The following is a 26723-nucleotide window of genomic DNA, read 5'->3' as shown; positions in this document are numbered from 1 at the left end:
GCTGGGCTGAATTGGCAGCTCACTTCTGAGTCAAAAGGATGGAGATTCAAGCCTTGCTATAAACTGTCAAATACACAAAATGTAACCCCAACCTGCCGTGCATGCCCCAGATACCTTTTTTATGACGGTGGTTATCAGGGTGGCACACGTTGCGCGTTTGTCAACTGCTATCGCAGCCCCCCCGCCCCCCCACCCGATCTTCTCATCTTTGCATTAATATCAGAGCCTTAGATATAGTACAGAGGGAGCTTCATTGTTGAAGACACTGTCTTTTAGATGAGACTTTAAACCAAGGCCCAGTCTCCTGGATAGGACCCTGCAGCACTATTTGAAGAAGAGCAAAGAGTTCTCCAGGTGTCCTATCCATCAATTCTAATTCCTACCACAATTAACATGATCACGAACAGGCTATCTGGTCATTTATTAATTTCATTTATTTAAGGCAGAGATAGACAGATTTTTGAGTGATAAGGGAATAAAGGGTTATGGGGAGCGGGCAGGGAAGTGGAGCTGAGTCCATGATCAGATCAGCCATAATCTTATTAAATGGCGGAGCAGACTCGAGGGGCCAGGTGGCCTACTCCTCCTATTTTTAATGTTCTTATGTTCGCATGACTGCTGTGCACAAAATGTTTGTCGTGTTTGCAACAGTGATTGCATGTCAAAAATAATCCATTGGTTGTAAAATGCTCTGGGACATGTGATAAGGTGCTGTTTAAATGACAGTTCTTTCTTTACTGATGCTGACTGTTGCTATCAAAGACTTCCAAGTTATGTATACAGTAATACATAGCACATATAAAGTAAATCACTTTCTACTTAATCCTAAACTCGGAAAAAATATATACTCTTCATATCAGTGTGAATTTTCTATGTCCCACACTTACATCCTGATGGCATCTCTAGGCGAAATTGCCAGTTTAATGACAAATTAGTGTTAGGCAGTTAAATGATATTTCAGAAGACATTTCAGGTCGACCAAGCTCATTTCGTAGGGCCCTTTTAATCAGCAGTGATTTTTATGCCGTCAGTCAGGTCCCAAAGGTGAACAGGTCATGCAGTATCCCACAACACTGCCTCATTATTTCCACAAATGTGGGTTAATACCAACCCATTTAAAAAAAAACAATAAGCAAAATACTGTGGTACTGTGGATGACGGATATCTGAAATTAAAACAAAATGCTGGAAACATTCAGCAGGTCAAAAAGCATCTGTGGAGAGAGGAAGTTAGAATTATCTTTTTAGGTCGATGACCTTTCGTCAGAAGTCCAGTTTTTTCCTGTTTTAATCACAATTTTTTTCCTAAATATTTGTAACAATTGCACTGCCATCTTGTGGACAACCTTTCAGTACTATCAGAGAAAAAAATCAGGAGCTGCTAATTTATTTGACTTTAATCCAGTCGGTTTTGGGGGGCACAGCTCCATCAATGTGTGTTTTTACTGGTGTGAAGCATTCAGCTCGGAAGATAGACTCTCTTTTAACAACATTAGCCAATACCATGTGGTATTTAGCATGCACAAAAATCTGGTTTATTCCGCATTATTGTTATGTATGCCAATAAAGGTTCAAACTGAGTACTGTTTGACACAGGTATGACCTTGCCTGTGCTTTATTTAGTCCCAAAGTGACTCACTCACACAATGGTTGGCCTTTTATACCAGAGCAGCACCATGTTCGTGCTGCTCAGTGGCCTCCAACAATTATGCCATCTGGTGGCTACAAACAGCATGTACATACACGACAATTATTAATGCCACCAGATTTGATTTCATGTCATGCCTGTGGGGAGTGTTGCTATGGTTTCATTATGGTAATTTTTCTGCTGGCATTACTTCATAATGTTTTGAACTCCACTAACAACTGTTACACACTCACTTTATTCCAGCTTCCTGATCAGTGACAGAGGAAATAGAAAACCTACTCAGTTCTAAAATGCTACTGGACACCAAAGAAAATCATTTATTCTCCCCACTCTGGTGGTGATTTTAATCCTACCTGCTCAGCAGAAACTAGGCGGGTGGGCAATTAAAATCGCCCAGATTCCTTACCCGTCCTTGCTGACTCATTGGCATTTTAACCTGCTCAATTGAACAGGCAGCAAGGACGCCCAGCCAAAGCTGATGGAGTCCTTTTTTACATACGCACGTCAGGTCTTGAAATAAGCCAGCGGCATTTAATTGAAGACAAGGAATTAAAATACTCTCTGCTTCAGTCTAGGCCAATGCGCTGGGTGAGCTTCTAACTCACACTGTTACTTATTTACCCACCAAAAACTGGCCCGAAGTTAAAGTTAAAATTTGGGCCAATGGTTGATTTTCACTCCAGGACGGGTGCGTGGCCTAGCGAACAGTAGGTCCATCCATGAGTGTTAGCATGCAGTTTCAGCCAATTTTAATAACCAGGGCTCATTATAGGATGCCGCTTGTTGACTGCCTGACCTAAATGGCCAAGAAGCGGCAAGCCAACCCTTAAAATCAGGCAGCTCTGAGGCTCATGGGAATGGCCCCCGGCAGAAGGTAATTGGATCGGAGGGATTAGGTAGGAGAATAATGGTTGGAGGAGGGGGGAATCTCGGGGCTAGTGAGGCGCAAGGTTTCCTTGTGGAGTCCAGAGAAGCAATCCTGCTCCTTCTGACCCAAAAGGAAACTTGGAATACATTTTATATCTTACCTTACTGGGCCTCTTTTTAGGCCCTTGAAGCAGCTTTGCCTGGTGGGGAAGATTCGACTAGTTCCCTGTTCAGGCCTCAGGTAAAAGTAAAAGTATTAGTTGGGGACTGATGTTGCCATATCTGCGTATTCAAAGAAGGATCCTGTTGATTTCCAGATGGTGTCCTTGTGTTGTGTATGCAATAACTGCTAGACTAAGTACTGTTTAACTCCAAGAGGTATGACCTTGGCTCTGCTTTATTAAGGCCCAACATGACTAATATACAAAATGACTGGCCTTTTATACTTGGGCTGCACACACGTGCGTGCAACCCAGTGGCCTCCAACAATGATGCCATCTAGTGGCTAGTGATCCCAAAAGTACATACATGATGACAATACCCCCCTCTGAGATATTAGCACAGTCTTTTACAAATTGAGACAGTCCGGTGTTTTACGCTCCCGGGTTGATCGTCTCAGTTCAACTCTAGCCTTGGGTGAGTGTTCAGAGTCTGTTGTGACTGGTGGCTGGGTGGCTGACCTGGGTGGGAGTGGCAATGGCCATGTCAGGGATTGAAAGTCCCGATTCACTGATGACCACTGAGTTCTCTGATGACTGGGGATAGGTTGGTCATCGATTGTCTCTTCCTCCGACTGTTCCGGTTTGTCTTTGTGCCGCAGCTTTGTCTGATCTATATGTTGCCTGCATATTTGCCCATTTTTGAGCTTGACAATAAATACTCTGTTGCGTTCCTTGGTGATGACAGTACCAGCGATCCACTTGGGACCCTGACCATAACTCAGAACATATACAGGATCATTTACAGAAATATCATGTGACACATCTGTTCGATCGTGATACCCTTGCTGACTTTGTCTTCTATATTCAACATGATTATTCAAGTCAGGGTGTACAAGAGATAGCTTGGTCTTAAGACCTCTCTTCATCATTAGCTCGGCAGGCGAGACCCCGGTAAGCGTGTGTGGTCTTGTCCTGTAACTCAGCAGTATGCATGACAGGCGGGTCTGCAGTGACCCTTGGGTTACTCGCTTTTTACTCTGCTTTATGATTTGGACAGCACGTTCTGCTTGCCCATTGGATGCAAGTTTGAACAGTGCTGATCTTACATGTTTGATACCATTGAGTTTCATGAACTCTTGAAACTCCTGACTGGTGAAACACGATCCGTTGTCGCTAACAATGATGTCAGGCAGACCACGTGTCGCGAACATGACACTGAGATGCTCAATGGTAACTGTGGATGTGCTGGATGATATGATTATACACTCTATCCACTTCGAATATGCATCCACCACAACTAAAAACATCTTCCCCAGGAAGGGACCTGCAAAGTCTATGTGGATCCTGGACCATGGTTTGGACGTCCATGACTAAAGATTCAGCGGCAATTCCATTGGTGCTTTGCTGAGCTGCATGCAAGTGTTGCACTGATGCACACATGATTCCAGCTCAGTCAATTCCCGGTTACCTTACATGAGACCTGGCGATGGCTTTCATCATTACAGTGCCGGGATGTGTGCTATGTAGCTCACGTACAAATTTCTCTCTCCCATTCTTGGGCATAACAACACGATTGCCCCACAGTATCCAATCCGACTGAATAGACAGTTCATCTTTGCGACGAATGTAAGGTTTGGTCTCCTCGCACATTTGCTTGGGTATGGCAGACCAATCACCTCTGAGGGTGCAACTCTTCACTACTGATAAAATCGGGTCCTGGCTGGTCCAGGTCTTCTTGAGCCGTGACAGGGGTTCCTTCACTCTCAAAGCATCCATAACTAACAGTAGGTCCACCGGTTGTGGCGTTTCCACCTCTGGTGTGGGCGACGGTAGATGGCTCAAAGCATCGGCACAATTTTCGGTGCCAGGTCTATGGCGAGTGACATAATCATAGGCAGATAATGTCAGCGCCCACCTTTGGATGTGGGATGAAGCATTGGTATTGATAGCTTTGTTTTCAGAGAACAGTGAAATGAGCGGTTTGTGATCTGTCTCCAGTTCAAACCAAAGACCAAACCGGCACTGATGCATCTTTTTAACTCCATACACACAGGCTAGTTAGTGCTTCTTTCTCGACTATGCTGTAGGCTCTTTCCGTTTTAGACACATTTTTTGAAGCATATGCGACTGGTTGAAGTTTACCCTTGTTGGAGCACGCAACCAATTCCATATGACGAAGCATCACAGGCCAATACTAAACGTTTATTTGGGTCATAATGTGCCAGCAGCTTGTTACAGCAAAGCAGAATAGTGGCTTTCTCAAAAGCTCTGTGTTGAGACACACCCCACACCCAGCTGTCGCTTTTTGTTAGCAGCATGTGCAGTGGTTCTAATAAGGTGCTCAATTCAGGTAGGAAGTTACCAAAGTAGTTGAGTAGACCCAGGAACGAACGCAGCTCCATCACATTCTGCGGCTTGCGTGCATTCTTGATGGCCTTGGTTTTCGCATCCGTGGGCCTGATGCCGTCAGCAGCAATATTACTTCCCAGGAATTCGACCTTTGGTGCCATGAAGACGCACTTCGAGCATTTCAGTCTGAGTCCCACTTTGTCCAGACGATGTAGAACCTCTTTCAGATTGTTCAGATGTTTCTCGGAGTCACGACCTGTGATCAGGATGTCATCTTGGAACACGACGGTTCTGGGAATGGACTTCAGTAGACTCTTCATGTTCCTCTGAAATATTGCTGCAGCCGAGCGAACTTCAAAAGGGCACCTATGATAAATAAACATTCCTTTATGCGTGTTAATGCACGTAAGTCTCTTCGACATCTCGACCAGCTCCTGTGTCATGTAGGCCGACGTCAAGTCCAGTTTGGTGAACGACTTCCCCCCCGGCCTGCATTGCAAACAAGTCTTCAGCCTTCGGTAACGGGTACTGATCCTGTTTAGAAACCCTGTTGATCGTAGCCTTGTAGTCTCCACAGATTCTGACTGTGCCATCACTTTTCAGCACAGGAACAATGGGACTGGCGCATTCATTAAATTCAACCGGTGATATGATCCCTTCACGCTGGAATCTGTCCAGTTCGATTTCGACCTTCTCCCTCATCATATACGGAACTGCCCGAGCTTTATGATGGACGAGTCTTGCATCCGAGTCCCCATGGATCTGCACCTTGGCTCCCGTGAAGTTGCCGATGCCTGGTTCGAACAGTGAGGGGAATTTGCTCAGTACTTGGGCATATGTATCTTTCTCCGATGACAACACCGTGGTGTCGTTCCAATAGCACCTGATTTTTTCCAGCCAGTTCCTACCGAACAGCGTTGGGCCATTGCCTGGGACAATCCATCGCGGTAACTCGTGAACCGCACCGTCATACGACACTTTAATTGTGGCACTGCCAATCACCATTATGAGTTCTTTGGTGTATGTGCGCAACTTGGCATTGACTGGACTCAGCCTGGACCTCACAGCCTTAGTATCCCACAGCTTGTCGAATGACCTCTGGCTCATTATCGATTGACTCGCCCCCATGTCCAGTTTCATCGACACCGGCACCCCATTAAATTTCACGTTGATCATTATCGGTTTGCTCTTAATTACGAACAAGTACAGTCCATACACTTCCTTCTCTGGTATCTCGCATTGCGTATCCAGATCTGCGCTAGTCTGACCATCATCCTCCACATGGTGTGTCACAGCACGCTTGCTCATCGGGAGATGCCCCACTCTCAGACAGCCTTTGCAACTATATTGCTTAAATCAGCACTGCTGGTGTCGGTGATTTCCCACACAACGCCAACACGGAGAAAATGGATGCATTCTCGCTGCCGGACTTTAGGCAGCCACAGGTTTCGCGTACGCAGTTGGGTAGGCGCTGCCATGTGCCGCTCTGCCGAACGCCAAATGAGTCATATTTACAGTACTTGCCGAGTTTAGATTTTTCACTGATATCTGCTTTAGACTTCTATCCATCGTCATGCATGACTGAGCGATCGTGATGACCCTGTTCAAGTCCAACGTCTCCACCGCCAGTGGTTTACGCAGGATTACCTCGTGGTTGATGCCGATTACAAAGAAGCCCCGCAACTTGTCTGCCAACACAGCCCCGAACTTACACGGTCCCGCTAGACGTCTCAGGTTGGCAACGAATTCCACTGCATTGTTGCCCTCTGAGCAAACGTGTGGAAAATATGTATCTCGAGATGATCATGCCTTCATCTGGCTTAAGGTGGCCCTGTACCAGTGTACACAATTCTTCATATGTCTTCTCTGTTGGACTCACAGGCAGGAGTAGATTCTTTATCGGACCATAAATTTTTGGACCGCAAACCATGGGGAACACCGCCCGGCGCCGATCTGCGTCGTCGACCTCCTCCATTTTGTTGGCCACGAAGACCTGGCTCAAACGGTTCACAAAGTCTGCCCAATCTTCTCCTTCCACAAATTGCTCCAACAATCTAATTGTGCTCATTTTTGCATGCAAAGGTTCTTGTTGCCTCGTCGCCAAATGTTGTGTATGCAATAACTGTTAGACTGAGTACTATTTAACGCCAAGAGGTATGACCTTGGCTCTGCTTTATTAAGGCCCAAAGTGACTAATATACAAAATGGCTGGCTTTTTATACTTGGGCTGCACACAAGTGCGTGCAGCCCAATGGCCTCCAACAGTGACACCATCTAGTGGCTAGTGATCGCAAAAGTACATACATGACACCTTGGAACATCCAATTTAAATTTGCAGATGACCAGATCATGGCAGAAACAGTTAATGCGGCCGAAATTGCCTTGCCCTTAAGGCCTGTTATTGCCAGAAATTGGCAGCCGTGCTGCGGAGTGCAATGGCTGCCGATCTTTCGTCGAATGGCCGCTATTTTGAACATTTCACTCCTGAGGTATCCCAGCTGTGACCCGCTCCCCTCATTACCGCTCTGATGCTGCCGATCCGTCCTCAGTGCGTCATCAGAGCGCGCACCACCGATGTGCTTTCCCCCACCCCCCCCTTCCCCGATCACAACATTCCGCGCAGAAAATCTTACTCCTGCCGCTCAGTGCCACCGACAGCTTTTTCTTGGAGTGCTTCTAAAATTGCGGTGCGGCCGCCATTAAAGGGGAGGACTTACTGCCGCAGCAGCCATATTATTTATTTTTTGGCGGCCGACTGCCATGTCGGGTCGACAATTATGTCCTCTGTTTTGGCCGAGCCGCCAACAGGCAGCCTGGCACCCCATCTTGGGTGCCAGGTCACTGTCCCGGCCGAAACCCTTCCTGGTGACCCAGTGGACCTAACTTAAAGAATCGCAGAGGCTCTCCCCTTTAAGTGAAGGGAAGAGATGTGGCGATGCGCCAGCATCCTGTCGACATCTGCACCACCCCAATGAATGATAGCGGTGGAAACTTGGCCCGCCCCTCTACTTACCTAAAGTCTGCTCACCGCCAGACTTCTGCTCCATTATGACCGCTGGAAAAAAAATCCGAAGAGCAGAATTTCATGCAAGAGGCCACCACATCGACCGTTGCAGTTTAAAACAATTCAAACATGGTAGATGAGCCGCGTTTTTGGCGGGGGGGAAATTTCGGCCCCAGTAAGTCTCCCGCTCCATTTTCACTAGGCTGCCCAGTTTCCACTGGACAAGTAGAAACATAGAAACATAGAAAATAGGTGCAGGAATAGGCCATTCGGCCCTTCGAGGCTGCATCACCATTCAATAAGATCATGGCTGATCACCCACCCCAGCACCCCACACCCACAACAAAAAATTAGAGTCATTTTGGTGCCAAGGTATTTTATAAAAATGTAGGCATTGGATAAATAAATAAGTGGTTTACTGCAGTATAAACTTCGAGCCAAGCCAGGCTTCATGATTAAAAATATGTAAAAAGGCAAATTACATAGGGTACAGAAACAAATCTTTCAGCCCAACCAGTCCATACCGGAGTTTATGCTCCACACAAGCCTCCTCCCGTCTTTCCTCATCAAAATCTATCAGTATAACCCTCTATTTCCTTCTCCCTCATATGTTTGTCTAGTCTCCTCTTAAATGCATCTCAACTATTCGCTTCAACCACTCCCTGTCGTAGCGAGTTCTACATTCTGACCAATCTTTGGGTAAAGAGGTTTCTTCTGAATTCCCTATTGGACCTCTTGGTGACTATCTTATATCACCCCCCCAGCCGCAACTCCCTCCTGAACACATAGAGTTAAAGTCGACCCATTGTTTCTTATAACCATTCTCTATCCAGACTATACCTTACCTTAACACGTTCTATTTCTCCTCTTACTGTTATTTCTCTCAAGTTGTTCACCTCCTTTCTCGATTTGTTCACTTCTCTCCCTATTCTTTTCTCTCCCACTCAGTTTGTCTCTTTATTGCTCCACTTCCTATCTAGTCCATCTCTTATCTGCCTGTTTCGTATCTCTTCTCAGCATACCCCCACCCAGCATATTCCCCTTCTCTGAATTGTTCCTGTCCATGGTTTTCACCCTTGAAATATATTCCTCTTCATTGCTCTCTTCTTGGTCAGTAGTTTTTCTTTTTGCAATTGTATCTACCTCTCACTCATTTACAAGCAAAAAAGCCTGTATCGAGCCTTGGTTTATCTATCACTTCTTCCTGCTCACCTTTCCTCCAACCTGTTTTCCATTTCTTGTTGTCTACTGGCATGACTTGCATATATCCTGAAAAGACAATGACGGCACATTGTGTGCCAAGTGACCTTTATTCAAGGTTAGGCCTGTTGCTGTATATACAATCCTCCTTTTCGCAATGTAAGTTTGCACAATATCAACAATATTTTGACAGTAAAATATACTGCATTTTCATATTGATACAAGATACTGAACAGAATGCAAAGCATATAATGTTATCCATGTGTGCATACTGATTTACTCGAAGCAAGTCATTATTTCTGAGTACGTAATCCATTTGGCAGAAGGTAGGTACTGGTGTCCCACAAGGATAAGTGCTGAGACCACTGTTGTTCACAATTTATATTAACGATTTAAATTTTGGAATCAAAAACACCATTTCTAAATTTGCAGATGACACCAAATTGGCGGGGGCAGAGTCAATACTGAGAAGGATTGCAACAAATTACAGGAGGACATTAATAAACTTGAAGACTGGGCTGATAATTGGCAAATGAAGTTCAACACCAATAAATGTGAGGTATTACATTTTGGTAGGAAGAATAAGGAGGTCACTTATTATTTGGAGGGTGCGAGTTTAGGTGGGGTAGAGGAACAAAGGGATCTTGGAGTGCAAATACACAAATTACTAAAAGTAGTGACACGGGTTAGCAAGACCATAATAAAAGCAAATCAAGCACTAGGGTTTATTTCTAGAGGTATAGAATTGAAAAGTAGAGAAGTTATGCTAAACTTGTATCGAACCTTGGTTAGACCACACTAGAGTACTGCATACAATTCTGGCCACCTTATTATAAAAAGGAAATAGAGGCACTGGAGATGGTGCAGAGAACATTTACAAGGATGATACTCGAAATGCAAGGGTATACATATCAGGAAAGGATAAACAAGCTGAGTCTCTTTTTTTCTTGAAAAAAGAAGGCTGAGGAGTGACCTAATAGAGGTCTTCAAAATTCTGAAAGCTTTTGATAGAGTGAATACAGAGAAGAATGTTTCCACTTGTGGGGAAGAGCATAACTAGAGGCCATCAATATAAGATAGTCACCAAGAGATCCAATAGGGAATTCAGAAGAAACCTCTTTACCCAAAGATTGGTCAGAATGTTGAACTCGCTACGACAGGGAGTGGTTGAAGTGAATAGTTGAGATGCATTTAAGAGGAGACTGGACAAACATATGAGGGAGAAGGAAATAGAGGGTTATGCTGATAGATTTTGATGAGGAAAGACGGGAGGAGGCTTGTGTGGAGCATAAACGCCGGCATGGACTGGTTGGGCTGAAAGATTTGTTTCTGTGCCGTATGTAATTTGCTTTTTTACATATTTTTAATCATGAAGTCTGGCTTGGCTCTAAGTTTATACTGTAGTAAACCACTTATTTATTTATCCAATGCCTACATTTTTATAAAATACCTTGGCCCCAAAATTACTCTAATTTTTTGTTGTTTCTGAGGCTCTATTTTAGCATACCAACATTTTCCGATGTGTGTTCTAGGCCAGAATCCTTTTCCACCTTGATCTCCATTGAGATCTCCCCGGGATCTGCCTGCCAATTCTCCATTGAAATTGTTTAAATATATTTAAATCAGGACCTATTGGCATTGTAGCAACTATATAGTCACACAGATCGGGGGGCCACGAAGTCTCAGGCCCGCTGCTCCAGCTCTTTTATCTTCCGACCTGCACAGCTGTTCTCTCGCAGGTCGGGGGGGCCACGATGTCCGCAGGTCGGAAGATAAAAGAGCTGGAGCGATGGGCCTGGGACACCGTGGCCCCCTGACCTGTGAGAGAACAGCTCCGCAGGTCGGAACATAAAAGAGCTGGAGCAGCATACCACTTCAACCTCCAGCGCAAGTTGCTCCAAGTGTGTGCAGATTTTGAGATGGGTGACTGGGTGACATCATCAAAACCCTGGTCGCCGTTTTGGAGCGTGGGCAGGAACATCGGCGGGGCCCAGGTACAGAGGAGTGGGAAGGTTGGGGTGGAGGAGCGACGAGTGTTTGTGGCGGAGGTGCGACAGATGAGGGCACATGGCCCAGGATAGCCGAGGGCCCAGGGGCAGCATGGGCCAGCACACACTGCGATATGTGTGCGCGCTGGGTCCGTGCAGCAGAGCAGGTCTCCGGTCGTCTTGGTTAATCCTGCCACTGGTTAAAGGCCTAGCTCTGTCAAACCCGTGTGGTGGCTGATGTGCAACGGTCACCACATGTTTAAAAAAAAATCCACGCACATGCATCTTCCAACCCCTCAATTGGAGTTCAGGACTGGAACATCGGGTCCTTCATCGAAACACCTGTGAACTCGTGGAAGCAAGTCATCCTCGTCCGAGGGACTGCCTAAGATGGTGATGAACTACATAGTCAGACATACCTATTGCTAGTAACAGCTGAGACTTGTGGAAGTGATTTATTGTGGAGACTGGAGAAACTTTTAGCTCTTATTATTGGAACTAAAATCGAGCTTTTTCAGCTATCTTTTCTTTGTTTTCCATATGGACAGAACTGCACTTGCCTCTGACAGCTTGTGCGACCACGGGGATAATTTTATCCCTATCCACATTAAAAGGGTCTGAGTATAATGCCTGGAATTCTTAATAGGGATTCCTTTGTTTACAATTATAATTGAGGAGGAGCAATACTAGATGGAGGACAAAGAAAGTGGGACACCATATGATAAGAATGCACCCTATGCGATATTACCTCCCTCCCCTCCCCAACAGCAATGCAAAATTGTACAGGCCAGGCAGATCTTCATCCTAATGAATTCTGCCTTCATGGAAGATAAAGTAAAGGAATGGCTTGTGGCTGACAAGGTCGCCATGGATAGTGTGACCCTGTCAAGGATTGCAAGAACGGCAGTTGAACAGAACTATAACAAAGCACGTGCTTCTTCCAGAGTACTCAGAGAGAGATCTATCGGGGTTTTAAAGGGGTGTTTTTGCTACCTTGATAGAACAGAAGGGTTTTGTAATGTGCCACAATTCATGTACTGTGCACAGTTAAAGCTTGTTGTGCACCATACAATTTTGCTATCTTGGACGTGGAGTTTCCTGGGGCGGTGACCCTAGCTTCCTTGGAAGTAGAAGAACATCAGGATTATACCACCCATGAGACTGTTCAATGACGTTGCAAGAAGCTTCAGAACTCAAATTATCAATAAAGTTACAGCTGTCAATTCCTGCACAAATTTGGATACGAACCTCGAAGCTTCCAATTAGTTGTGAAGTTCGACCTACATCGCACATTCGCATCGTTACCTCTGATGTCCCCCTCCAATTCTTATCTACCTGTTGTCCCTTGGCAACATCATCCGAAAACACAACGGCAGTTTTCACATGGATGCTACTGACACCCAACTCTACCACACTACCACTTCACTCAACTCCTCCATGGTCTCTAAATTGTCAGACTCCTTGTCCGACATCCAGTTCTGGATGAATAGAAATTTTCTCCAGTTGATTATCAGGAAGACTGAAGCCATTGTTTTCGGTCCCCACCACTGACTCCATCCCTCTCCCCAACTTCTGTCTGAGACTGAACCAGACTGGTGTCATATTTGACCCTGAAATGAGCTTTTGACCACATATCCGCAGCATAACTAAGACCGCCTATTTCCACCTCTGTCACATCCCTCATCTCCACCCTTGCCTCAGCTCATCTGCTGCTGAAGCCTTCATGCCTTTGTTACTTACCTCTAGACGTGACTACTCCAATGCACTCCTGGCTGGCCTCCCACTTCTACCCTACCTAAACTAGAGGTGATACAAAACTCGGCTGCCCGTGTCCTAACTCGCACCAAGTCCTGCTCACCCATCATCCCTGTGTTCGCTGATCTACATTGGTTTCCGTTTAAATAACGCCTCGATTTATAAATTCTGATCCTTATTTTCAAATCCCTCCATGGCCTCACCTCTCTCTATAATCTATGTCTGCGCTCCTCTAATTCTGCCCTCTTGAACATCCCTGAATCTAATTTCTCAATCATTGGTGGCCTCGCCTTCTGTTGCTTAGGCCCCAAGCTCTGGAACTCCCTCCCTAAACCTCTCCGCCTCCCACCTCTCTTTCCTCCTTCAAACCGCTCCTTAAAATCTACCTCTTTTACCAAGCTTTTGGTCACCTGCGCTAACATACTTCTGTGTCTAACTTTTTATCTCATAATACTCCTGTTAAGCTCCTTGGGATGTTTCACTACATTATATAAATACAAGTTGTTTTTAGGTGAGCACCCATGAGGTATGGGTCACATGACTGTAAATTCACAGGCAGCTTTCTCCTCAGTCACCACTGGGAAGATGGCATATCTTTATTCCTCTGTGACTCACCTGATGCTGCACTTTCACTCACATTATCTAATTCCACCCAAATAATGGCACCTGAAAAAATAAGTGTAGGAGCATACCATCAAGGGGTTTGAGGCAGAGAAACATGGGGCAGAATATTACTCCAGGGCCATCCTGTGATTTCCACTTCTCATGAACCTCCACCTCATCACCATTATTATCATAATTTTTCCACGAGGTTTCTGTCCTCCTCCTACTCATGCTGCAATGTGGATCTTGACAAGATGGATGCAGAGAATATGTTTCCACTGATGGGGGAAACTAGAACTAGAGGGCATGATCTGAGAATAAAGGGCCGCCCATTTAAAACAAAGATGAGGAGAAATTTCTTCTCTGAGTGTTGTAAATCTGTGGAATTCGCTGCCTCAGAGAACTGTGGAAGCTGGGACATTAAATAAATTTAAGAGAGAAATAGACAGTTTCTTACACGATAAGGGGTTATGGGGAGTGGGCAGGGAAGTGGAGCTGAGTCCATGATCAGATCAGCCACGATCTTATTGAATGTCAGAGCAGGCTCGAGGGGTCGTATGGCCTACTCCTGCTCCTGTTTCTTATGTTCTTATGTTTATCTTTCTCTACCCCCTGTTCTGATGATTCTACAAGAAAGGACGATAAACGATATGTGAAGAATGGACGAGCAATACCTCTGTGGGATGAGGGAAACCGAGAAGAGGTTGGAAACTTCTGGCTATCTGTCGTGTTACAGGGATGCCACAGTGACTGCTTAGATGTGCTCTCACCATCCTGCCGCTTGAACTATCCCATTAGTCTCGCCATCTTCCACAGTATGCCTCTCTAGCAGCTCACTGGCTTGCTCCATGTAGGGGCTGAGGTCTTTAACGTTGCCAAAGCCTGTTCTCACAAACATTGTGTGCAAATTTCTTAGGTAACAAGATTAAATCATTAGGTTTTAGCTGACATATGAGGGATGTCTCAGGTGACATTAGTTAACTGAAGTTATAGACCTGGTGGTATGTCCATGTGAAAGTGGTGGAAGGGGTTTTATGGTTACGCTTGCAATAATTATGAGGAGACAATAGCAACACGTTATAAGATATCAACTTAGTGAACCCCTTTACTAGAGTACATTCTGGAAGCTTTCTGCTAGTTCTATTATTTGCAGAATGTGAAAAGTCTGCTGATACTCAAGGAAGAGAAGGAACAGTGACTGGTCTGATACCTTGCCAGATCTCGCCATGTCACTGAACTTTATCTGGCACTGGTTTGCATTCCTGCGGGGTGAAGAAGCTGGCATTCAGTCCCGATGACACTTCTCTCCACGTCATGCAAGACATTTTTCTGAGGTTTCCTCCCATGAGCACCAGCAGCCATTCTCTCCTTTCCTGTATTTCATTCAGGAGTGTTTGTAAATTAGTCTTTTGTGCTGTTCTTTGCCTCTTTCCAATGCCTTTCTCCCTCCTTTGGGAACCTCTGCCAGGTCCTCTACCTGAAAGCATGCTTTAGAAGTGCCATGAAATCATGTATGCACCCTCTGTGATATATGGCTGCTAGTTACCTCAATCTTGCAAGATGTTCAGTACATACCTGCTGCTCCTGCATCTTGCTGCTGATATCTCCATTACTTCCAGCCTTTTTAAAGCCTGTCAAGCAAATCCCACCTCTCCCCACTCCTTCTGTTTTATATGGGAATGGTGCTATTAAAATACCAGTTAGGTGACACCATATTCTTTGATCGGGTCAGCGTGGCAATCGGTGGATAGCCCACCTTTGCAGCACTAACCCTATTGATTTCTGAAGCCATTGAATCCATAACTAATAATTTCTGTTCAACTTAAGTTAGATTTACACACACAAGTGTGACTATTTACAGCAGTCCTGCCTTAGAAACACAATTCAGAGGAACTTTCATTGTTTTGTTGCTGTATTTGTATTATCCCGAAGGTAGTTTGTCATTTTTTTCTCTGGAGAGTGTTTCAGTGGTTCATATAAAGTGAACTGAAAATAAAATACAACTAAAAACTGGAAATATAGAGTAAGTCAGCCATCATCGAAAGAGAATGGTAGGTTAATGTTTTGGTTTTGTCCCTTCATCAGAACTCCCCCCTCATAACTGCAGAGTTCTGATGAAGGACCCCACCAAAACATCACTCCATCTCTCTCTTTCAGATGTTTATTTTCCTGCTGTGCATTTCCAGCACTTTTAAAATGTTTTTTACAAATATCAGAATTCTAACATTGGTGGTGTTTCTTTTTATATGAAAGTGAAGTTTTCTTCTCTTAAGGTGGACATTGTGAAATAGCAAGCATGGGAAATCATTGTATTTATTATGTCTGGTTGACTTTATAATTTCTTTATATTTAATGACACTTTCTTTTCTCCTCTCAGTGCATTTAAAAAAAATCTTTGCTAACTGGAACCATTTTGTCTTCAGCGAGTGTAAGGTTGCTTAAAGCTAGCTTCCTGAAGAATTCAATCATTAACATTATGTTATTTCACTTGTAGGTTGTTTATAAAAACAACGATGTTCGGTTGGAATTATCACGGCTTGCAAAACAAGGAGATCGCAAGATGAAGATTCACGGAATGGTGGCGTTCAAATGTGAGAACGTTGCAACACTAGATCCAATCACATTTGAAACCCCCGAGTCTTTTATCTCGCTACCAAAGTGGAATGCTAAAAAGACAGGCTCCATTTCATTTGACTTTCGCACCACTGAGCCAAATGGACTGATTCTTTTTAGTCACGGCAAGCCACGACACCAAAAAGATGCCAAAAACCCCCGAATAGTAAAGGTGGACTTTTTTGCTATTGAAATGCTTGATGGGCACTTGTACCTTCTGCTCGACATGGGATCTGGTGCTATTAAAACAAAAGCCACTCAAAGGAAGGTGAATGATGGAGACTGGTATCACGTGGACTTTCAGAGAGATGGACGATCAGGTGAGACTTTTTCCCTTATCTGTTTTTTTATTAAAAAGCCATGAAATCCAGTGAGAGTAAGAAGTAAGGGCCAAAAAACAGTCTGAGATCTAGTTTTACCTTGGTCTAGACCTTTCCTGAGCATTTCTTGTGGTCTGGTTTGGGGGTGGAACTTCTGCCCACCCCAAATAAGCCCAGTGATCCAGAGGGGACCAGGATTCCTAAGCCCAGGAATTCTCATGACCCTAACCAGGAATATGCAACTTGATGCAGCATCAGCTGGTACAACCAAAACCAAGTAAAGTACTGTCCTGGGAAGTGGCGAGCACATTGGAAGTCAACTGAAGAACAAATCAGTGAAAATGTTTTGATTTTTTTTTGAGTTGTGGGCAGAGTCTGGCATTCAGAGGGCTGGGTGGGGGTCGGGGGGGGGGGCGTGGGTGGACGAGTCACCGCCGAGCCACCAATGCCACATTTTGCAGACTCATGAAGATGTGCTTACCCATAATGCTGTGGGACCCGTCAGTCCCACGCAACTGAGATGAGGTGCTACTGACCCCACCAACTCTGACAATTGTGGGGGTCACCACCATTGTGCTTCTGAGGCAACTTCCAGGATTGCATCCCCATGGAATTTCCACACTTAAGAGTTTTAGAAAGTAGTCAAGATAATTGTTTAACTTCTTGCATTGTTTCTAGCTTGTGCTGCCGAAATGTCTGTCTGTAAAAGTAGTCTGCACTTGGCAGCGCACGATAGATGTTCTTATGACGTATGTTGTCCACTGCTTGCAATGGTTTCCAGTATTTTTGTGAAAAACATCCCTGTTCCCCTGGGTTTCCATTCACTATTTTTAAAGGATGATAAAGCGAGCATTATAAACAAGTTAAGCAGCTGAGATCCAATTAAAGAGGATGTCACCATCATTGTCCTATCAAAATTTTCGAAAATCAAAGAATTATACAACTTGAACAGACCTTTAACGAGTTCATTTTTTGAATATTTTTGTTTAAATGTTAGCAAATATGCCAAGTTAGCTGATCTCAGCCAGGACTCTGGTTAAAGAGATTCTTTCTCATGATTGCTATCCAGTAAGCTTTCTGGAAGTGCACATATGTGCCTACTGAGTGAGAACAGGATCCGGCCAGGCTGTGATTCCCAATTGATGATATAATTGAGTGAACTAGTTTAGAAGAGTTACTGTGCCACACAGTGTGAAGGAACAGAATTAAAATCAGTCAGGACAGTCATTCATTCAGGATTCTTCAACAATCTTGCATTTCAACAATTTTGCATTTTTAGTTCTGCCTGTTGATTCATTCTGCCTCACACTTCTGTGCTAAATCATTCCTTCTGGCAACTTCCCCAGACGTATCAGTAGTATTCTCTGTTTAAGCAAAACTATTCATAAAATATTAACAGAAAGTCATTCTCAAAAGGAAATTAGAGAGCTAGCTGTCTTAATGGCTGAGTGAGTTCTTGCATTGAGTAGTTCAGCTATACAGATCAGGAAAGTCCCAAGATTGACCCCAGGCTGTGCCGGATGAGCTGATTTCCACCAGGCCCAGGTTAGAGACGTTCCTGCTCATGGTTATATCCAGTGCTCTTACTGGAAGTGTGCATGTTTACAAGTTAGGGAGAGAGGTTTCAGCCAGCCAACACTCGCTGTCAAGCCTTACACATTGAACATTTTCCCATTAATCTGCCCTAGCCACTTCAGTGAAGTACCAGAAGGCAAATAATGGGTTCTGATAATGACACTTCATTTTTTGTATCTCTTTGCAAAGATAAATAGCTAAAATCAAAAGTGAATTGCAGAAAACTTACATGAAAAAACACAGATTGTTTTATGAATTAAAATAGGAGCTGAAAGAGCTCACTATTGGACAACAGTTATTGATGCACAAAGCACAATGAATTTGGTAGTATTATTTTTCATGAATTGTTTTTCTATATTTGTCATAAATTTTCTTCCACCCTTTATATTTGCTCTGTGCTAAACATCATTGCCTGATCACTCCAAAGGTGTGACCTATTTGGAGGTCTCTGTCACTTTTGCTTCAGAAGCAGATGGCAGGAACTGCACAAGAGTAGCCACCATCTGATTCCATTCCCTTCCTGTGGAAAGTGCCTCACCTCTGATTGGCACCTTTGTTTGAAGTGCTAAGATTAAAAGCTCACTGTGACTTGCCACTTGAAAACAGCATACAGTGGTGCATAACAAAACATTGGCTAACCTGCTTAATGGATTTTTCCTCCTAACTTTCTTCCCTCCACCTCCCCGCCAACCACCGCCGCCCCCCCCCCCCCCCCCCCACCCCCCAGCCCCCAGAAACACTTTGGGGGTGGAATTTGATAATATCATAATAAAGGATGAAACTGAGTACTGTGAGCAATGAGTAAGTCTGACCTTAGCTCCTTTTAATTAGACTCCAGAGTGCAGGTACCGCGTGGGTGGCCTGATTATATACAGTGCTCCCAAGGGATGCTGAGATCCCTTGGGACTCCAACAGGTAGGCCCTCTGGTGGAGGTGTGATACAGGTTGCCAAGGGTTAAATACATAACATTACTCCCTCGTAAAGTCAATAGTACACTTATTTACTGGGTGAGACAATCTACGGCTTTTCGGTCCCTTGTCGATCGTCTCGGTACAAATGCAGGTGTGGGTGAGTTGGTTAGTTCTTCGCTGGGCTGCTGAGCAGCCAACCTTACTGGGCTGCTGGGGATGGTGAGTTCGGCTTCGTGGTCAACCATGATGTCAGTTGCTACTTGTGTGTGTGTTGGAGGGTTGAAGTTGGTGGTGTCCTCTTCGGGTTGCTCGTAGCTGTTAGTGAACCGCAATTTGATTTGGTTCAAATGCTTTCTGCACGTTAGTCCATTGGCCAATTTGACCTGAAACACCCTATTCCCTTCTTTGGCTATGACCGTGCCAGTGAGCCATTTTGGACCATGTCCATAATTGAGTACAAACACAGGATCATTGACCTCAATATCGCGTGACAAATTTGCGCGATCATGGTACATACTTTGTTGATGCCGCCTGTCCTCTACGTGATCATGGAGATCAGGGTGGACAAGAGAGAGCTTTGTTTTGAGCATCCTTTTTATGAGCAGCTCGGCTGGGGGAACCCCAGGGAGCAAGTGGGGTCTGGTGCGGTAGTTGAGCAGAACTCAGCACAGTCGGGTCTGCAGAGAGCCTTCCGACACGCATTTCAAGCTTTGCTTGATGGTCTGAACTGCCTGTTCTGCCTGGCCGTTGGATGCGGGCTTGAACGGGGCAGATGTGACGTGCTTGATCCCTTTGCGGGTCATGAATTCCTTGAATTCAACACTGGTGAAACACGGCCCATTGTTGCTGACTAGGACATCAGGCAGGCAAACATGGCTCATAGGCTTTCGATGGTGGCAGTGGACGTGCTTACAGACATTATTAGATGTTCAATCCACTTTGAATAAGCACCCAACAAGAACATTTTGCCTAGAAATGGGCCCGCATAGTCAACGTGGATCCTCGACCACGGTTTGGAGGGCCACAACAACAAACTTAGCAGTGCCTCCCTGGGTGCATTGCTCAGTTGAGAGCAAGTGTTGCACTGGCGCACACATGACTCTAAATTTGAGTTGATGCCGGGCCACCACACATGGGATCTGGCTACGGCTTTCATCATTACAATGTCTGGGTGGGTGCTGTGTAGGTCACGAATGAACGTTTCTCTGCCTTTCTTGGGCAAGACCATGCGATTGCCCCACAAAAGACAGTCCGCCTGCAGGGACATTTCGTCTTTGTGCCTGTGGAACAGCTTAATCGCTTCCTGCATCTCCGCTGGAACGCTGGACCAGCTCCCATGGAGGACACAGTTTTTTACCAGGGACAGTAAAGGATCCTGGCTGGTCCAGGTCCTGATCTGGCGGGCAGTAACGGGTGAATTTTCATTTTCGAATGCATCCATCACCATGAGCAAGTCTGTAGGCTGTGCCATTTCCACCCTGGTGGTGGGCAATGGTGGCCGACTGAGAGCATCAGCGCAGTTCTCTATGCCTGGTCTGTGGCAGATTACATAGTTGTATGCCGACAGTGTGAGCGCCCATCTTTAGATGCGGGCAGAAGCATTGGTGTTAATCCCTTTGCTCGCTGAGAATAGCGATATGAGCGGCTTAGGGTCAGTTTCAAGCTCAAACTTGAGGCCAAACAAATACTGGTGCATTTTTTTCACCCCGTAAACGCACGCCACAGCTGCTTTTTCAATCGTGCTGTAGGCCCTATCGGCCTTGGACAGACCCCTGGATGCATAAGTGACCAGTTGCAAAATCCCCGATTCGTTAGCCTGTTGTCACACAGACCCGACCCCGTATGATGATGCATCGTAAGCTAGCACTAATCATTTACATGGGTTATACAGAACAAGCAGTTTGTTTGAACATAACAGATTTCTGGCTTTCTCAAAGGCAGCCTCTTGTGAATTCCCCCATAACCAGTCGTCTCTCTTGCGCAGTAGCACATGTCGGGGTTCTAGCAAAGTGCTTAACCCGGGTAGGAAATCACCAAAATAGTTGAGGAGTCCCAGGAACGACCGCAGCTCCGTCACGTTCAGTGGTCTCGGCGCGTTCTTAAGGCCTCCATCTTGCCGTCGGTGGGTCTGATGCCATCTGCTGCAATTCTTCTTCCCAAGAACTCGACCTCCGGTGCCAGGAAAACACACTTCGAGCGTTTCAAACTGAGTCCCGTGCGATCTAACCGACTTAGAACTTCTTCCAGATTCTTCAACGTTCGATGTTGTCCCGACCTGTAACCAGTATTTCATCCTGGAAAACCACGGTGCGAGGAACCAACCTTAGCAATCTCTCCATGTTCCATTGGAAGGTTGCCGCGGCCGACCGAATCCCGAACGGGCATCTGTTAGAGAAGAACAGACCTTTGTGCATGTTGATGCAGGTGAGACCTTTCGAGGATTCCTTCAGCTCCTGCGTCATGTAGGCCGAGGTCAGGTCCAACTTGGTGAATGTCTTCCCTCCAGCCAGGGTCGCGAATAGGTCGTCTGCCTTGGGTAGCAGGTACTGGTCCTGTAGTGAAAAACGGTTAATCGTTACTTTATAGTCCCCATAAATTCTGTCCGTGCCATCACCTTTAAGTACCAGAACAATCAGACTGATCCACTCGTTGAATTTCACCGGCGCGATGATGCCTTCTCGCTGCAGCCTGTCCAGCTCAATTTCCACTTTCTCTCGCATCATATACGGTACCGCCCTTGCCTTGTGGTGGATGGGTCGTGTACCAGGAACAAAATGGATCTGCACTTTCACCCCCGAGAAACTTCCAATGCCTAGCTCGAACAGCAATGGAAATCTGCTCAGAACCTGGGCACATGAGGCGTCGTCAACGGACGAAAGCATTCTGATGTCATCCCATTCCAGCGAATCTTTCCCAGCCAGCTTCTGCCGAACAGTGTGGGGCCATCCCCTAGCATGATCCATAGTGGGAGTTTGTGCACTGCTCCATCACAGGCGACTTTGACTTCTGCACTCCGAATTACAGGGATCAGTTCTTTGGTGTAAGTTCTTAGCTTGGTGTGAATGGGGCTGAGCTTGGGCCTGTGTGCCTTGTTGCACCACAGCCTGTCGAAAGCCTTTTTGCTCATTATGGATTGACTCTCACCCGTGTCCAGTTCCATGGATACTGGAATTCCGTTCAGTTCAACTTTTAACATTATTGGTGGACATTTCGTGGTGAAGGTGTGTACCCCGTACACTTCTGCCTTCTCGGTTCGAGTCTCTAGTTCAGCCTGATCCACCGTGGATCGATCTTCCTTTGCACTGTGGTTGTTTGCAGGGTTTGCAGCTCGCCTGCACATTCGCTGGAGGTGTCCCATTGTTCTGCAGCCGTTGCACGCATAGTGTTTGAAGCGGCATTGATGGGACCGACGATCACCTCCACAACGCCAACAAGGTGTTAACTGCCTCGCATTAACTATTGATGGTGGACTCTGGGTCATCTGAGCTGGCATGTACGTTCTGTCATGTATATTCCTGCTCGAAAATGACGTTACTTTGTGCACAGTACTGGCCGAAACCTCTTTATGCTGCGAAATTTGTTTGGTATTATCGCTAGTGGACATAAATGCCTGGGCTATCCTTATGGCTTTGCTCAAATTTGGTGTTTCAACAGTCAATAGTTTGTGAAGGATTACCTCATGACCAATGCCAAGCACAAAAAAGTCTCTCAGCATTTGTTCTGGGAATCCATCAAATTCGCAATGTCATGCAAGGCGCTTTAGTTCGGCGACATAGCTCACCACTTCCTGGCCCTCCTACCGTTAATACGTGTAGAACCGACACCTCGCCATCAAAACGCTTTCCTTAGCATTTAGGTGCTCCCGGACCAGCGTACACAATTCTTCATAGGATTTGGTTGTTGGTTTTACCGGAGCTAGAAGATTCTTCATGAGGCCATAGGTTGTTGCCCCACAGATAGCAAGGAGGATCGCCCTTCGTTTGGCAGCGTTCTTGTCCCCTTCTAGCTCGTTGGCCATGAAGTATTGGTCGAGTCTCTCCACGAAGGCCTCCCAATCGTCCCCTTCTGAGAACTTCTCCAGGATACCAACTGTTCTTTGCATTTTCGCACGTTTGTTCGTTGTCTCGTCGCCAATTGATAAGCTCATAATAAGGGATGAAACTGAGTACTGTAAGCAATGAGTAAGTGTGACCTTAGCTCCTTTTAATTAGGCTCCAGATTGCAGGTGCTGCGTGGGTGGCCTGCTTATATACAGTGCTCCCAAGGGAGGCTGGGATCCCTTGGGACTCCCAATAGGTAGGCCCTCTGGTGTGGTGTGATACAGGTTGCCAAGGGTTAAATACGTAACAGAATTGCCCTGCACCCTGGTTGGAGGAGGTAACCATCGGGGGCCAGGACGTTCTGCGCCCAGCACCTCAGAATTTCCTTTACTGCCCCTCAAAGGAAGCGGAGTGCAATCTTGCGCACTCCACTTCCTTTGGGGGCAGTAACCGGGGCGCTACTGCGGTACTGATGCGCTTCAACACCCCTCCCCTTCACTTAAAGGGGAAGGCCGCTGCATACTCTGCAAGCCCTCTGATGGCCTCCACTAGGCCAAAAGGGCAGTGTGCGACTGGGCCTACAGCTTGACACGCAACCCGAGAGTTGGCAGGTAAAAAAAGATGGCGGCCCAGGTCGCTGGCGCCCTCCCTTTAAGGAGCGCCCTGAGAGTGGATGTCAGCCAGCTTTGCGATCCATGAAACTGATGTTGGCATCTGCTCGCGCCAGCGGGGCAATTTCCTTCGCGGGGCGTTAAGAGGTCAGTGCGGAGCTGTGAGCCCCGAAGAGTCTAATGGGGTTATAAGAAGGGGCAATTTCACCCCCATAGACTTTTAGAAATATTTGAATATAAGGATAGTTTCTCCTTGCCCTTTCCACCAGGAAACATACTTTTGCCTAGATACTAAGTTAAGAAAAAAGGGGCAGAGATGCACTTTGCCCAATCTTCACCCCTTCATGTTACCCTTTTCTTTTTGAGTTTCCCTGGAAGTGTCGAGCCAAACCTGTGCTTGGACCAGCAGGAAGAACTCCTGGACCTTGACGGGAACTTTGAGGGAGTTGCTTCTGTCCACCAGCAGGGTGCAGTATTGGAAGGGGCGAGGGTGGGTGGGGGCCAGGATGTGGGGGGGGGCGGGGGAGTGGGGGGAGGGTCAGGAAACTCTGCCCCATAACTTTTTACTATGTTACTTCGAAACATCTCCAGATGCTACACCTACAATTAATTTATCGCAAGTAAACTTACCTATGTTGTTTAGGCAAGTACAACAGCCATCAGATGAATAGTTTAGTGAAGTTATTTGAGGGAGGAATGTTGCCCAGGATACTAGAAAAATTGCTGCTTTTCTTTGAAAGGTGCCACGTGATCTCAACCACCAGAAAACAGCCAGACGAGGCCATGTTTATACTTCTCATTCAATACAGCAATGCTGCAGTGAAGTGTCAGCATAGATAGTGTGCTCAAGACCTTCATGTAGCTTGAACTGACTAGATTCTAACTGGCAGTAGCGGATCAGCTACTCATTATACACAAGCCCAATTTTCATTTCCATTGAGTGTTTGATGGGCGGCCAATCCACTGTCCTTAGTTTTCCATTGGCAGTGAAAGATAAATCTATATCAAAATCTTCTGACTCAAAAGCAACAGTTTTAGCAAAGTTGATGAGCACCTCCTGAAGATTAGGTGTTGATTTATGCTAGGGTACATTCTACAGATATGAGCAGTCCTCCAGTAGCTCATCCAACTGAAGTGAATGTCAGCAGCCTATTCGACTGTGTTGGTAATTACAGTTAAGTGTAATCCTGTTATTACCTGACATCCACTCGTGCACTTTCCAGTTAAAGTCACTATATAGGAATCAGGAAAAGGGAACTGTCGCTTAATTTTCTCCCCTGCCCTGCCCCGCCCCCTCGCTAACCCAAAGTTAGAGTGTCCACCTGAATCACCCTTACTGCTACTCTGGCTGAGATCAGCTTAGACCAGGTATTGAACCTGGGCTCATTTTAATCTGTATGACTGATGACTACACAAGGTGGTGCAAGTAACTAATAAACTGTAGGTGAAAGATTATGGAGCGCATTCACCTAGAGCAGTATCTGGGCGGCTGATGGGAAAATGCACTGGCCGGCCACCCGGTCAGTCCGCTGTGGGTCCTGCTCTGTTTTGAAGACCAAGCCTCATTTCCATTTGGCCAGCAGTCTGCGGGCAGTGGAAACCACGTGCTCTGTGGCTCCTGACAGATTCCGGGCAGCTGCACATTAGGTGGCCTGACTGCCCTCCAAGCTGGGGGAAGTGGAGGGGGAGGGGGAGGTGCGGGGGTGGGGAAGTATATGCGGAGGGGTGGGCAGGACCAGAGTGGCAATCTGTTTTTCTCCGCCCCACAAAAATGGAAAGGAACTCACCTGTGGGGTCATCTTTGGCCGGACTGCCACCTGGTACTGGTTGGTGTATGTTCTGCCCACATTCTACCAAGCTCTGTCCATAAATGGCAATCAGGGTCCCATTGACAGCATAGGACCCTGACTCCGAGGCCAATCTTCCTGCCTATTGGTAGCCCTTGTTGAAAATGGCCGTAATGGGTTGGTACATAATTGCCTATCCTTTTTGGAGTGCAACTACCCATTTCTCACAGGGTGGAAGGGCTGAAAGTTGACCCCTGTGCCTTAATTTCCACTGGATAAGTGGAAACCAGTTTTAAACCACTTATTGTGACCATGATTAAGTCCACGGCCTGGACTGACTGCCCTTTAAGACAGAAGTGTGGATTGAGACAAGTGGCACCGTTATGATAAGAAGAGGAGAATTTGGATGGTTCACAATATGACGGGAAGTATTGGTAGTGACATAGTGCAAACAGACAACATCAATGAAGAGGAATAGCACAGGTTAGAAACGGAGGCTGGCAAAATGAAGGGTGCACAAACAATTTCATTCACTGTAGTCCCATCCGACAGATTGCAGTTTTAGCTTATCTTCATTGTATATGGCATTAGTTTTAAAAACTATTAAGGAAATTATATAATAAAAATATTATGTAGTTAGCAGCAATCTTACAAGGAATAAAACTGACTTTTAATGGGCCCATTAAAACTTGCTAAGAAATCAATGAAAAACATTGCTGATCTCTTTGTATGGCATGAGTTGCACTTACATTTGTGCTTTAGCAATCTAATTTATTCAGTAACCTTTCATTATCTATTAAGTTTTTACATAAGTGTTTGGCTATATGCATATGACGGCATTGATGCTGCCTAAATTATCATGCAGAGTGTTTCTAGATAACAAATGTGAATTATCTGCTGCTCTGTCTCATTTACATGTGTTGACTTTTATTATCTATATTCAAAGCTTTTCTCCACAGATACTGCTAAGTATTTCCAGCATTTCCTGTTTTTATTTCAGATTTTCAGCATCAACTGTATTTTTTTTTTTTGTTTTGTGTTTTGCAGGTTCATGCCTAGTCTGAAAATGGTATAAAGTATAGTTTCACAGTATCAAGTGCATGCATGAAGCTAGAGATACTGCTTTCCACAATTAAGACATAGACTAACTGATGGACTATGCAGTTAACTCCCTAGGGCCACCATTAATGCTACCACATAAGACCATGGGGCCGAAATTCAGTCTCACCAGATAGTCGGTGCACCTACCTTTTACCAGATGTTTTTACCATCTGGTCCGACGAGGCAGACT

General features: G+C 45.6%; 1 protein-coding gene across 1 annotated transcript in view; it reads left to right on the top strand.

Moving 5' to 3' along the window:
* The window catches only part of LOC139273124 (neurexin-1-like), a 2375046-nt gene that overhangs the window by 1024143 nt on the left and 1324180 nt on the right, over window positions 1-26723 (top strand). The window contains exon 7 of the mRNA XM_070889537.1: window positions 16069-16507. Coding sequence (XP_070745638.1) covers window positions 16069-16507 — 439 coding nt within the window. The remainder of the gene's footprint in view (window positions 1-16068; window positions 16508-26723) is intronic.

The sequence above is a fragment of the Pristiophorus japonicus genome, chromosome 9 (assembly GCF_044704955.1).
Source record: "Pristiophorus japonicus isolate sPriJap1 chromosome 9, sPriJap1.hap1, whole genome shotgun sequence".
NCBI classification, from domain to species: domain Eukaryota; kingdom Metazoa; phylum Chordata; class Chondrichthyes; family Pristiophoridae; genus Pristiophorus; species Pristiophorus japonicus.
Note: the sequence above shows the minus strand (reverse complement) of the source record. Positions and strands in the feature narration are given on the sequence as shown.